This window comes from Oreochromis aureus, linkage group 12 (genome assembly GCF_013358895.1).
Source record: "Oreochromis aureus strain Israel breed Guangdong linkage group 12, ZZ_aureus, whole genome shotgun sequence".
In the NCBI taxonomy this organism is placed as follows: Eukaryota; Metazoa; Chordata; class Actinopteri; order Cichliformes; family Cichlidae; genus Oreochromis; species Oreochromis aureus.
The window spans coordinates 22,530,413-22,545,426 of NC_052953.1; the positions used below are offsets into that span (position 1 = coordinate 22,530,413).

Here is a 15,014-nt window from a genome sequence, read left to right on the forward strand (position 1 = left end):
TTTAGATCTTCAATAAAGAAAAAGAAGAAGACAGAATTAGGAAGTTTGGCCTGAATGTTGCAAAGGTTGACTGAATGCATGTGCAGGGGAACCTCGCAAGTATGAGAATGTCCAAATGTTACTTCAACAAGCTTAAGCTCCTAAGAGATTACTCAATTATAGAAGAGATCTTGACAACGCCTACCTTCAAAAGACCCTGTGAAGGACACTAAATCATCCCCACACTTCCATAGCATCTACAAACAATTATCAAGTACTACTTTGGGCATTTATTTACATGAACTAAACTATTCGTAAACTGTACACTCACTGCAACACACATCTTATTCACTCACCCCTATCCTCCTCCACAAACCCCATCCCAGGAGAGCTTTAGACTAATGCACACACACAAACAGACAACTCTGCAACCACTCAGCTGCGTTACCATTAGCTGCCCTGTTAAAGTCTCTCTATTGTAAATTTTTATTGAACAAATTTGAGTCAATTTGCTTTTGTTTTTCTTTCTTTATTTCTGTCAGCTTGTGAGTTGGTGTGCTATCACCAGAAAATGACTGGTGAAAAAAACACAAAAAACTTAAAGTCAAATTAATAAATAAAAATTTAATAATTTCTTCTCCGCTTGCTGCATTTGATCTGGCGCACATGGAGAGAAACACCCAGGAAAAGCAGAGGGACACAGAGAAAGGAGGGGAGAGAGGCTGAATCTCTGCCACATGGGTGAGAGAAAGACGAGGGGAAAGACGGAGGAGAAAAGAGGGGGCGGACGCACAGGAAGCACATTTGTATGCATTTCCTCTCATAACAGGAAGAGGCCAGTGGCTTCCCCTTCACAATGGCTTCGCTTCTGCTTCCCACCTCCTGCCTGCTTCCCTGGGGGAGGAGGAGGTGAAGGAAGAGGAGGAGTGGGGAGACAGGCACCAAAAAACTGCTGGTTAGCAAACCAAACATGGCCATGTGAAGACACACACACACACACACACACATAGATGTCAGTCACCTATGGAGCAGCGAGATTTGACTTGAAACAAACACTTATCCCATTGTCAGGGGCTGAGCAGGAAGACACGAGCTTACGCAAAAGGAATAAGAGGAGCCGAAGACCTTGGCTTGAACTTTGCCTCACAGCCAAGACGCTGTTAAGAGAGGCATTACGAGAAAAGAGGCTTTGTCCCACCTCTAATATATGCCGTGCTCTTCTCTCTCCTCAAAAACCCCACTCATCATCCTATCACAGGGTGCACTGTACACCAAAGAGCGGGAGAGAGTATGGTCCAAACGTTTTGTATTGAATCCCACGTTAGTTAAAAACTTGCGTGTGAAAGTTAATCGTGATAGCTTAATTATGGCAGGTACAACCATAGATGTCTTCAAGTCCACGCCAGTTTAGATTGTTTTTCTTAGCCGAGCAAGTAATTACATCTCAGCATGTTCCTGTTTATGCTGAAAAACCGCAACTGGAAAAGGATATACCCGCTGACTAAAAAAAGGGGATGTCACATTTGCAAGGCCCAAGTTAGTGGTCAGAAAGACAAAAATAACTTTGCTGTCATCCATTTGAAGGGTATAAACTGTCAGTGTGGCACTGAGGCCGAGGCTGTATACTTTATGCAAGGGATGCTATTTTTACTTTTAGCCGATTTTCGCAATAGAAAAATAAGTAAAAACAGGGAACTAATTGGTTTAAACTCATTTCACTTTATCTACATGTGTGTCTGATTGTTCCGGTAATCAGTGCAGAAGAAAACCACATTACCCCATTTTTTATTTTTTTTATTAAGACATGAGAACATTTTGGTGATTGTGCAAATGATCCGCAGTTTACGAGCTCATCTGAAAGTTATAGATAAAAATAAATAAATAAAACCAAGGCCAAATAAAAAGGCTGGTGTCATTAGCAACAAACTTTTTATGGTATGCCTTCTATTTTTAATTTTTTTTTTACTTATCCAGCAAAATATGCTTTCATTAATACACAGATTTCTTTTTTATAGATCAAAAAAGGGATGAATTCCACAGCATACAAAGGAAAGGAACTATCGAAAGCTATAACATTGATGCTTTGTAGTGGGGAGTGTGGTTAGAGTGAAGTGACGAACTGGCGGATGAGACAAAAAAAAATGAGCGGAAAAAATGGGGGAAACAAAGTGAAGGTGAGAGCTTAGCGAGCCCACAGGTTAGCTGAGCATACGATAGAAAGGAGTGCCACTCGGTGTGGTAAATGAACGAGATGGTAGAAGGTGGGAAACAGGGAATTAGAGGAGGGGTGCAGGGGTGAGGAGCTACCCTGTGGGCCTCATTATTTTCCTGCTGTTAATTTCACTCGCACATTTTCTCACCCCGGTACTGTTGATTGGAGGGAAGAACGCTTTGTCGTAGAAACAAAAAGACCCTCTTACTACAGCGACAGCGCTGCAGTTAACGTGGCTCTCTTCACCAGAGAGAAATTTTTTTTAAAAAACACACACAAAAAACAAAGCCACAGCATTTGTAAAGCTTCTTTTGGCCGAGTGTGTGCTGGTGTGACTGTTGTTTGGGGGAGTTGGGAGATCCTCGTGTTTTACTTCCTGTCACTGATGACCTGATACATGTTTAACCTTTGGCCTCGGGTCCCTTCCCCCATGAAACCCATATGTCCGACACAAAGACGCACACACACAAACACAATGATTCACACAAACAAGTCATCCTAAATTAAGCCCACTGAGCAGACTGGCTGGAGAGGTAACACTAATTAGAGCCAATTGCAGCAAATTAGTCGATGCACAACACGGGCTCCAGAGAGATAGATGTGTTTTTAGATGTGTACATGTGCATACACATATGCGTTTGTCACTGCTGCGTTAACAAAGGCTCCAAATGAACCGTCTAAGGTGTGTGCTACGATCGGTCTACGCCCACGGTGTCGACGCGTGCAGGCGCGTGCGCACACCTGTACGTTTAACTTGTGTGCGCCTGCCCATCTGTGCACGTTTGCAAGCTGGCTCAAGAGTCTGCTCTTTGTGAACGGCCATGAGTTTATGGCACAGGGGGCTCTTTCATGTGCCCGAGGCTAGGAGAGGGTCTGAGTGGCCGGGCGGCTTGGAGCCAGGGCTCACACACTGCTGCCCACTGTCCAGCACTCCGGGCAGCCAGTCAACGCCAGGGAGGCCTGGCCCCTCTGCCACTGCTCTTGGGAAGTGTTTCGGGGCCTGGAGGTGGCAGCCCAAAGTGGCCGCCCAGAGAGAGCCAGGCCCTGTGCCCAATATGATGCTGCAGCTGCATGGAGGGCAGGGGTGAGGAGGCACTAAAGCCCTGTAGGTGGAAAGGTAGCGTTGACAGCTACACGGAGTGGTGCCACTCCAAAGAGGGCTGCGTTAGAAAGAGTGTCATAACCAAGGAAACGTTACAGTCGCCCGATATATTGTATTGATGGACAATGCAGGAATTGTGCCATATCCTATTTTGTTTTTTTATGCAACTCCTAAAACTTTTGGAAATGAATATTATGGAAAATAACAATATATTTTATAACAACATTCAAACAAGATCGTAACCTGCTAAAGCTGTAGAGAAGGGCTTTCAGAAACACGTAAAACACTGAAAGTATGTGAAGAATGTGAGGTCAAAAGCAACACTGCAAAAAGTCCTCTGGTGTTTATTTGGCTCAGGCTCTGGGACATTTCCTCAAAAAGGAAGTGAAAATATGTAAAGCTTGAGCTTCTGTTTTTTTTTTCTTTAAAAAAGAAAATTTAAGTTTCTGTGTCTGTCTCTGTCCCTGTCTTGTGATATCCGCCTCTTCAAAACACGGTGATGTCATTTTTTTTTTTTTAGGCTGTAGGTTTTATGACACTATGCTCCACAGAACATGTGGTGCTTTCCACATGACTCGATGATATAATATCAGGAGGAATAGCAATTGCTTAAAAGCAACAACGAGTACACAATATCAACGACCACTCTATGGTTTTAAGGATCAAAACAACAAAATCCTGCGATATATTGATTTTCTTTTCCCAATGAACCCTTTCTCTCTCCTCAGTCTCTTCTCCTGCCTCCTTCTCCTCTCCCTGTAAGCGAAGCCCGGATATCTCAGGCATCGATTTCCCTCAGGTGTCCTTCCTGTCTCCCTCTTTCTCTCCTTTTCCTCAGGAGTCGAAGAGCCCGGGCCCATTCTTAGGTGGGATAAGAGAGGAGGGCTGAGATAACAGCAAGGAGGAAGTGTGGGTGCTGCTGAAACACGATAGTTTTAGTCCTCATCTAAAACTCGGTGACCTCTTCCTTGCTCTTTCTTTGTTTCTCTGCCTCTCTGTCCGTCTGGCTCTCTCAATAACAAACAAAGATATACAGTCTCACATCCTCCATACTTTTCAAAAACTGTCTCTATACATGACTCTCGGTTACACTCTTTCTTTTTATGCTGCATCGGTGATTCTGAGAAACAACATTTCTGATGTGACCTTCTTCAAGTCCAGCACGCAAACTTTCTTACACACTTCCTATTATCTTCTTGTTTCTTGCAAACACACTTGAGCTTAGTCACGACAAGGGCCAACATCTACTTCAATTACTCCCCCGGCACACTCCAATCAATTCACCGAGCCTTTGCTCCGGCCACATATGACTGTGTTTGATAAAAGCACATTGTGAAATGGCTCAGAAATACTATTGAGAATGTCACGCGGTGTAGAAGTCTCAAGCAGCATTGAAACGGATTGTGTTCAGAACTGTGTGTGTGTGAGTGTGTGTGTGTGTGTTTGACCTGTGATCCAGGGGCCACATTAGCAGCGTATGGATCCAATTGGGCTGCCAGGAAGCTGACAAAGTGTCAGTGGTCAGCTATGCCACAGGAAGTGATCGATTGTGGGCCTCAAGGGCAGTGAGAGAGCTCTGTCTCCTGCCTGAGACAATAGTGTCCACAATTTATTATCTCAAGTCTCAAGTGATGCCAGCTGTCGTTAAGAGTGTCTTGCAAGGATTCTCTGACTCTTAAAATTGGTTGTTGACATTTTGTTTTAAATTAATGTGTATTATTCAAAGCAGAGGAAAGCTACAGCACTTCCACTGTTACTGATTTAGCTCGAGAAAAATAGCATTTCAGTGTTTGCATCCCAGTGTGTCATTTCAGACCATCCCGAACCCTCTGTTTGGTTGTTTGTTTATATTTTCCTCCACCCTGCCTCACTGGTGGTACCACCCTCTGCCCGGTAATATTCCACTGGCAGGGAGCTAAACAGGGTGGCATGGTGTGAGGGCTTGGGTGTGTGAAGGGTGCTTCAGTTGAGCGTAGGCTGCACCCCTCAGACTTCTCTGTGATATGCAGAATGTGCTTTAAAAATCACAACACTTTTAAAGCAAAGTCCATTTTAGGAAACACTGTACACTCCTCGTGTCCTCACACTGGATTGTTAGATTGAAGGGAAACAAACATTGCTATTCTAAGCCGATGGAACTCCTCCACCAAAAGCAATATCTGTACTTTCCCTGCAAGGACTGCTCTGTCTCCCAGCTCGCATATTGCCCAGACTCCCAGAAACCTTCATTGTTAAGAGCTATATGGGGTGTAGGGTGTTTCTCCTTCCTCCCTCCTCCACCCTTTTCTCCCCCATCCTCATACTCATCCATCCTCCCATCCCCCCGGGACTTACCTGTCTGTTGCGTTCATCCATAATCCGCGTGATCTGAATCTTTTTCCTCCCCATCGTCCCCGTCTCTTTCTTTCTCTCCTCTTTCTAAAGAACTTCAAGCTTTCTTCTCTCTTCTCTTTCTTCTTCTCTTCTCTCTCTCCCGTTTCTCTTCACGTTTCCGCTCTTCCTTTGCTTTGTCTTTTCTTCTTTTTTTTTCCTGCTTTCTATTTGTTTCAATCAACTCAAAGATTCCAGCATCTGTACCTGCAAGACAGAAGGGAGGGGTCGGGGAGAATAAGCATTAAATGAAATGAAATATGGCAAAATACTGAGAGGGGAAAAAAAAAATAATAAAAGTGGCATCGTGGCAGCCACAAGGGAGGGTGAAGAAAGACAAAGAATCTGTCAACAATGTTGTGAGAACCGCTGTGTTTTTCACTGTCGATATCATGCAAATCAGTTTTTGCATTTTTTTTTCTTCCTAGGCACCGACTATGAGAGGAGACAGCACTGTCAGGATCTCGCCTCGTTCACAGAGAGTTTGACAGTGTTTTGGAAGTGCCGCTAACTTAAACGCTCTAATCACCAACACTGTAACATTACCTCCAGACTGAGAAATACATTTTGTTTCTTCCCATGAAACTGCACTGTATTGACAGTGGAGCTGCCAGCCGCAACTTTTTTCTACTCTATCTGCAGCTCATCTCCAAAATGGCAGATGTGATCTGCTAAGATAGAATACAGATGTAAAAAAACGAGGAGCTAAGAGCGTTGCCGTGTTCTGGTAAAACAAAGCCTTTGTAAAAACAAGTAAAATGTGGCAACATAATAGTTTGATGCACGATGGTTTCTTGGAGAAAAAAACCTTGCATGTACAGAAGATATCTGAGTAGCCAATAAACGCGTGCGCAGTGTGTGTACCTGTGTTTCAGAGGTGCAGGCCAGCAGCTGAAGCGCTGGACTGAACGGGCGAAGAACAGAGTTGCGCTCCGAAAAGTTTGCATGACTGAGTGACTGTGTGTGTGTGTACACGTGTGGACGTACATCTGTGTGTGTGCGTGCGCATAACTGTGTGCTCTTGTGTGAGCTTGGCTAAGCCAGAGCTCCAGTGCATCTCTCCAGAGTGCTAAAGTAGGCCAACCCAATCTATCTCAGGGAGGAGCAGAAGAACTGTTGTTGTGTTTTCTTTTGACAGTAGAGGTGATAACGTCCCTCGTTATGCAAATGAGCATCCCATTATTTAAGCTCAGTGCAATGCAGGGGAGCTGTCAACGCCGTCACATGAAAAAAAAAAAAATCCTCCATCTACCCTGCCTTTTTTTCTCTACTTTCCCCTTCTTCTCTCTTCTCTCCTTTCTGAACCAGATTTCCGGCACCTGGCAGCACAAGCATCAGACATTGATGTGGAAGACGACACCGCTTCACCAAAAGACATGTCAGTCTCAGTCTCTCTCTCTATCATTCTCTCTCTCTCTCTCTCTCTCCTTTTTCTCAAACACCCTTGCTCTTTTCCTCACTCTCTCATATTCTCTCCTTTGCGCACTCCTGCACACATACCTGCACATTGTAATGCACTTCCTTTCCTTTCCTTTTTTTTACCTCCTGCTAACCTCAATCCATGTATTTATTGAGTAACATGCATGAGGAAGCACAAGAAAGATCTAAACCCCTCAGGTGAATGCAGCACATTGCTATGCACTTGACCTTTTTGTGCTAGAGAGTAGGACATTGATAATGAAAACTCATAATAGAGACATCCAGGGATGCTGTGGCTCTTAATGACAGACCAAGGCCTGTAGCGCAAGCAAGGCTGTAGCTATCTTTTCCATTTGCAGCATGAAATGCAGGCTCTGTGCTTTATTCACGACTCCTTCAAAATTTAGAATACTGCATTATAATTAAGGCTTTCTCAGTGTATGTATGCGAAACACGGATTTAGTAAGTATATTACATTGTATTAAAGAAACAGCATTGCATTGATTTTTATGGATTTTATAAGATTGCCTGCCAAAAATGTCCATCACACAAAAACTGAAAAAAGTGAGACAATACAGTCTCAACAATAATGAAATGCATGACAAAAAACTTCCTGAGATGATGGTTTGGAATACACCCACTCATGGAAGAACTGAGATACGAACATAAATGCGTCATTTGGCAGTTAGGACAACAGCCGGACTGCACCATCATAATAATAACAAGATCTAAAATAACTCTGTGGCAGCTCTGAAGAGGCTATCCAAAACATTTTAGCATTGCTCTGTGCAAACACACCCATCCGTAGACAGACACACAAAGAGCTGCCCTGTGGAAGAAAACAAAAAAGGATGTTGTCAGACAAACTAGGATTACAAGCCAACACTAAGGCGCTTGGCACAAGACAGCCAGACAAGGATATCAATCAAGCCAGCGTACCTCAATCACAGGCTGACAGCATCATCCCCTCCCAGTCTTTGTACTCAACACTACCCAGCCCGGGCATCGCTCCAAACAAGGAGGCGTTACCTTCATGATCCCTGCCTCCTGGCCTGCACCTCCTCCGCGTTCCTCCCACAGCACGTTCACAGAGTTGAACCTCTCAATGTCAACACCCGCTGGGGCAACACCTTAGGCCTTACGTAACATTAACACTAAGATTAAGCCCGTGTCCTGAACATTTAATCCCCGCTTTTGGCTCCGAGCACCAGCCAACGCTCCCTGAGGTGAAGCTCTGCTGCTGCTTACCCCCATGTTGGTGCCTCTTCACTTCACCCAGCCTCCTTCCCCATCCCATCTTTTTCCTGCTTCCTTTACCTCCTCCTACACAACAACAACAACTCAAGTTGCCCCCCCCACTTCCCCTCCCCACTCCTGCCACCACCCCTCACTTTTCCTCACACCCACCCCCGTCCCTTATGGGTGCCAGGCAGCTCCTGGGTAAAAAACCCAAAAACAACAAAAAAAAAGAGAACGAGTGCCCACTTCCCCATTGCGTTCCCTTCCCCAGCGCTGGAGAGATCATCGGTTAACTTAACAGATTAGCAGTGAATCACTAAATCCAATTTAGCCTCGTGACGCCAAGACAGTGAAGTGGAGGGAAAAGCAGGAAATAAGCAGTGCTTAGTGAACGTGGTCAAGTGGCACAGCACAGCTGTCCTTGGCAGGAATGTCTTGCAAGGCAGCGACACTGACATCTGACCTTGACAGGGCAAAGAGGATGAGAAAGTAGCAAAACAAAAAAATGAAGACACGTGGTACAAAAGAGCAGACAAAAAAACCCAGAGCAAACTTGCTCACATTAAGCCAATTTACTAATCCCGAAGCAGGCAAGGAGGGAATGAATCTGTGGGAAATGAAGAATAAACAAAAGAGCTCCGTTATACTCTGTAGACTTGTTGACTAGCGGTATGCCTGTATTCACACTAATGTGTGGTAACTGGAAGGAGGCCGGGGTGGGCAAATGCTAAGGTCAGAGGGCACGCCGGCACAGAGCGTGCTGAAGGACGACGGTTGTTCCTCCGCCGGTTTTATCGTATCTTCGAGCTTTAAAGGTGACAATAAAAAGAGAAGAAGAGCGCTGGGAGAAAAACAGAGAAATGGAGAGAAGACAGGGAAATGGAGAGAAGCATAAAGAGGGATCTTTTGAACAGGCACCAGGCCTCTCCAGGGGGAGGGGAAGAGCTGTGCCCACGACCCTCCCATCTGTTAAGCAGACGGATGGAGAGAGAGAGAAAGAGGGAGAGAGGGAGAGAGCCAGAGAGGGAGATATGAAGGTTGGGGGAGGATGGGAGAGATGGAGAGAGAGGAGCAATTCAGCACATAGATCTAATGAGCATTTTCTCTCTGTGTCTCAGAAGTGTAGCTGAGAGGACAATGAGAACATATACACTCAGTGCACCACAAGGCTTGATTCTAGGTCGCCTCTCCCAAGTGTTTAGTCACTAAAAACTAATATACAGCACATGGCACTTTTTCACATTCTAATAGACGTCTGTAGGGTGCTTGTTAATGTGGCTTTGTTATTGAGGACATACACTGAAGATGACTTCTTTGAATCAGGGGGCAACAAAAAACAGGAACTTTACTTTAACTCATGCTCAGGGCTAATTCATCATTTTGAAAGACAGTTTCAGTTTGTGTTTTTTTTTCCCCTTTTTCTGTGAATGAGGTGGATGGACGTGGCAATAAATAAGGAGAAATGAACACACGATGCACTTCCAAGAACTAAAGTTGTGCACAATAATCTGTTGAGATTGTTTCTGCATTCAGAGAATTTCTGTGGGGAAACGTAAAAACAAAACCGGGGCAACTGTAAATGAACTGTGTGCACAAGTGCAATGCCAGTGTCCTCCGTCCCTCATGGGAAATGTGGTTGTGAGAATTTGAAATAACATCTTACACTGCAGTAAGTAAACCTTTTAGGAGGTGTATGGTACATTTAAATAAACGCTCTCATTTTTAAATAAACTCCCATTTCCTGGAAGACGAGGATGGAAAAAAAATGTTTTAATACCATTTTACACAAAACAATCCCAACGTCAGTACACACTCGCGGTGCTCGATTTGTACGTGAGTTTTTCTGTTATGTAGGAAACTCTTTTTTTGGGCTCAGAAACAGTTTTTTATTCTTTCAGTGTAGATTTTTCGGAGGTTTCTTTCTTGTGTTTTTGCTGCAGCTATGTGCATGTTTGCATGTTAAATGTGCACTTTGTGCATTTGTACTTTTGATTTGGAAATAGCAGCAGACAACACTTTATCTTCTGTAAGGGGAGAAGAAGGCATAACAGCAGCAGAAATGAGAGGCGGGGAAGAATCAAGCAAAGGAGCAAGTTGATGGCTAGGCAGGACGGAAAAAAAATGTGTATCAGGTCTCATTGTGCCTCTAATGTCATTACAGGCAGTGACTCCTCTATGTGGCACGCCACACTCCCCATCTGTCAGAGCAAGATAGGCAGGGTGACGAATGGCTATCACTGCCACCCCCCCTCCCTCCCTCCAGAGTCTGTATCTTTTTTGAGTGAAGGGGGAGACGAGTGACCTAAACCTGGGCGGTAGCCCACACGTAGGTGGGCCTCTATGGTTTTGAATCTCAGCAGATATTAGGGCTAATTTAACATGTTAGCAGCTAAAGAGATTAGCAACATGTACATCTGGGGATTAGAGTGATAGCAGTGGATCATCTTATAATGTGTTCATTCCTTTTTTTTTCATTTTTTTCCCAGTGAGCATTCGAGCTAAACTTGAAACTGAGAGGCTGCTGTGTAAGTGTGCACGTATATGTGTGTTGGAGGATATGTCTTCACCTGTCTCTCTCTATTAGATCATGGTTTAGTTGTATCATTACCGAGACAGGGAAGGTTTCTCATGTATTCTATTTTCAATCTCTAGGTGCCTTAGAACTGAGACACCTGTCTATTGATGAGGAGCATTGGAGCATTGGATGAGGAGTTTTAGACACTCTCCCAGCAACTTATAGTGTGAGAGACATTATAGAACAAAGTAAATAAATATTTATAAATATATTTTAGGTGACGTCTCAATTCCTTACCGACCCTACTTTAATTTAAAACTTCATACCAGAATTTCAAACTTCAAACTGATTTTCACAACAGCAGCACTGCCTGATCTCGAACGACGGAAAGAGGGGAAGTAAACACAGATACGCGGGGAGGGGGAAGGATGTGACATCAGCAGACATAGACAATCAAAGGTGCTGAAGGTCTTTCCTTCCCCAAATCGCAGGGTAAGAATTAGGGTTCAAAACTCAACTGCTACGCTCCCCTCTCATTTCCAGAGGCCGACAATGAGGACAAATGAACAGAAACCATGTTTTTCTCAATACGAAATACTTCAGGCCTCAGTTACTTCTAGTTCCTCAAAATGTGTCTCTTGGTTTTGTAAGGCTATGACATATTTTGAAGGAGTGTGGGGGTGGGGTAGGGTGGGGGGTTATGCAGGAACTCATGAATCAAAGCAAAAGACAAAAAAACAAATGTTGAAATCACAACCTTTCTGTGACGCATCAGACGGAAACACTCACTGGTTTCAACATTTTTGAACAAAAATGTCAGGTTTGTTATGAGTGCATTTTTAGTTGTTCTTGGTTCCACACCCCCCTAAACTTTTATTTTTTAACTTTTGAACACATCTGAGCATCTTTTGTGGTAAATGCATACCTGTGAGGGGAGTGTCAAAATATCCCCATGAAGAAAAGTACCTTGATGCTGTTAACTTCATTCTTCTTCTTTATTCATTCTCTGTTTACTTTGCTGTGGCTTTCCTCACAGCAGCAAACTTTATCAAACATTTTCAAATTAAATTAAGGCATTAGGATTATAAAAGAAATTAGAGAGTAAATGCATAAATTATGATGTGTCTATTTTTCATGTAAACTACAATGTAAAGTTTTACAAAAAACAAGAAAGCTTACAGACATGTTAAATTGTGAAAGCGTTTATGGACGCTCCCACAAGTAATGTGTCTATATAATCACTTTTGCATTTTTCTAAAATTATAAAGTATCACATTGATATGATGAGGGAATAGAAATGGAGGCAACAGTGTACAGAGGTCTGCCCTTCGTTTGGGCAGCTGTACGTCTCACTCAGCACCAGGAAATGCAGGCCTTGGGCCATCAGAGCTGCAATGCAGATAGGTAGCCATCCGTCAGAGCCAGTACGGAGACAGGTGAGAGCCATCTTTCCATAACCTAATGCTGACTGCCCCAAGGACAAAATGATTTGACACGATGCGTCAACCCCTCTGTCTGAAAGGAGGCCAAGGGCTGTAAGCAGCAGCTGCTAGGCCAAAGGTAGATGAGCAAACATCCCCACGCTAAAGCTAGGTAAAGCTAGCTCGACAACAACAGGGAGAAGGACTGGCTGTTGTGGCTAAAAAGGAATTCCTTGTCAATTCTCAGCAGCTTTTTGTTTTTTGGGACTGTGACTTACGAACATGAGAGATATATAAATACATTTTGAGGACCGCAGCTCGCCACAAACATACTCTTGAACCATGCTGGAAAAAATGGTATCAGTGAAAAAAGGAGAAGAGAAGAAAAAGCAGAAGCATAGGCAAGCCACATTTTGGAGAGGCCCCGGAAAGACTGGAGTGAATCACCATTTCGTACATTCAGTCTTTCCATGGCCCGAGCATAAGAAGTGACAATGGCTGAATTAAAGCATAATCCATAGATAGAAGTTACATATTTTAAAAAAAGAAAGATTAGCTTAACAGAGGTGACAAAGTACCCGGCAGATCAGTGTACAGTGTGAGAGGCTGAAATTAGAGGTATCAAAATGGTTTTGAATATGGAAGTGGTGCTGATTGTGGCGATATACACATCTGATGTTTAAACACAAATAACTTCACTGGGTTTCACTTTATCATCACCACCACAGTTTCTTTCACTTCTTCTTCATCTCTCTCTCCCCTTCTCTCGCCCTTCAGTCAGCATTAACCACTGTCTCAACTTGCATGTTTCCACGTTCACCAAAGGACCCAGGTGCGACCAACTGCTGACACCAAAGGTACAGGAACAGAAAATTAATGCACACACGAGCTTAAATGACCACACTGTCACAAGACAAGGTCTGTGTGCACGGATCAGGAGTTACATGCTTATCTGGATTTAGAAGAATACAAGCAAAAACCATAATGAACAATAAGCCAAATGTAACAAAATTGCAGTAGAAACCCTTTGCTGAGCGCACCCAGCCCCCCACAGGAACAGCCGGGAGTCATGTCACTAAGAACACAAAGCACTGACATATTCACCCAATTATGTACTCTGCCGAGTATGACAATGTCTCGGGATGTTAGCAATGTTCTCCAGTCGGAGGGGAGGGGAGAAGGGCAGAAAGTGTGTGTATGTGTGTTTTGAGTCAAGAGGTTTCAAACTGAAGCTAAGGCCTCATTACTGTAGGGGCCATGCTTACTCCAACCCTGTCTCCTAGAGATGATGTTTATATATACAAGTAATTTCTAATAGTGAATACATTTTGAAGAAAATTTAGCCCCAATCATAAGAAAGAAATAGTGTCTGTTTGGCTGGACATGTCAGTAAAGATTTGAAAGTTAACCCGGTTGCTTTATTTACCTGAGCCGCAGAATGTAACAGGTCTTTGTCTGAAGCAGGCTTGTTATAGAGACAAACCTTCGTTTCCCTTGACTACGTTAAAGTTAATTCATCAGTCTGTTAGAGGACAGTGACTCATTCTGGATAAAACTCAGCAAAACAGTTGAGTACTTGGCACTCGCTTATCTCTACCAACACGGAGACGGTCATCAACCAAGGGACCTAAAACACTCATACAACAGCTGTAGCTGAACTGTATACGACACAGAGCAACCAGCTTAATTTTAAACACATCATGCAGCCATTTCAAATTAAAGTTGTATTAATAGAAACAACCTATTATTGATTTACTTTGTTTAATCAAGGCTTTTATTGTGAAAAACACGCAACAACATTAAGGTGAGAGACGGCTGGCCAGCATCCTGGGTTCGGCCTTTATTTCTGTCTACGACGGTGCCTGCTCAGCAGACACAGAGGCACGGCTTTAAATAGAGCATCCTCTTTTAATTGAGGAAATATTACATTAATCATTTTTTATGGGTATTTTTAGATACTAGCAAAACGTATCAATCTGGTTGAACAGAAAAAATGTCAGCGCAGGTTAGGAGCTCTTGCACCACTCATAAAAAAACCCAGCTCTTGAACAGCTAGATTTAATTCGCTCTACACTGAAAGCGGTAAAAGAATTTGCTCCAATAGGATGTCATTTCTAGGGCGACACGAGTTGCTGACTTATAAGATACAGACAACTTCCCATAGCAGTTGCGTGCCCCAACTCTTCACCCCGCACTGTATCAAAGCCACACATCACGGTGAAGACAATCCACTGATGATTTCATCACACCCCCCACCCTTTAGTCTTCCTCTATGCCACAGTATTCTAATCACCCTAATTAAAAGCTTTGTTCATTTAGAAATCTCTGATGACAATTTGTTTCACTCTACCCTACAGCAGTGGTGGCTGTGAAGAGAGGAGAATTAAATTTGATCTTGTGACAGCAATTATTAAATGCTCCCTCCTGGCCTCAATTAAGGCCTGCAGGCTAATGCTAACATGGCTAACCCTCACGCAACCGCAAGGTGCCTAGTGCAGTTTTTGTTCACCAACTTCATACTGTCACCCAGTTTGTTTGTGTATATATATATATATATATATATATATATGTGTGTGTGTGTGTGTGTGTGTGTGTGTGTGTGTGTGTGTGTGTGTGTGTGCTTCAGTTTGGTAGCTATGGAAATGAGCAGTCGCTTATGGGCTGTTATCTCTTTTGCATTTTGTTGATGGGAAGAGGTAAATAGAACAATTTCCCTTTTTGAGGTTGTTGGAACTAAGTCAGCATGTACAGACAGGC

The 15,014-nt window shown here is 43.5% G+C and overlaps 1 protein-coding gene across 12 annotated transcripts in view; it reads right to left on the reverse strand.

Annotated features, from left to right (window-relative positions):
* mef2cb (myocyte enhancer factor 2cb) overlaps positions 1–15,014 on the reverse strand; it is a 68,215-nt gene that overhangs the window by 31,227 nt on the left and 21,974 nt on the right. For 10 of the 12 annotated variants that reach the window (XM_039620916.1, XM_039620923.1, XM_039620922.1 and 7 more), the window contains one exon: positions 5,628–5,870. In XM_039620916.1, coding sequence (XP_039476850.1) covers positions 5,628–5,681 — 54 coding nt within the window. In that variant the 5' untranslated portion in view covers positions 5,682–5,870. Of the gene's footprint in view, positions 1–5,627; positions 5,871–8,021; positions 8,059–8,330; positions 8,350–15,014 lie in introns of those variants that run through there. The other 2 variants (XM_039620919.1, XM_039620918.1) reach the window with 2 other exon arrangements.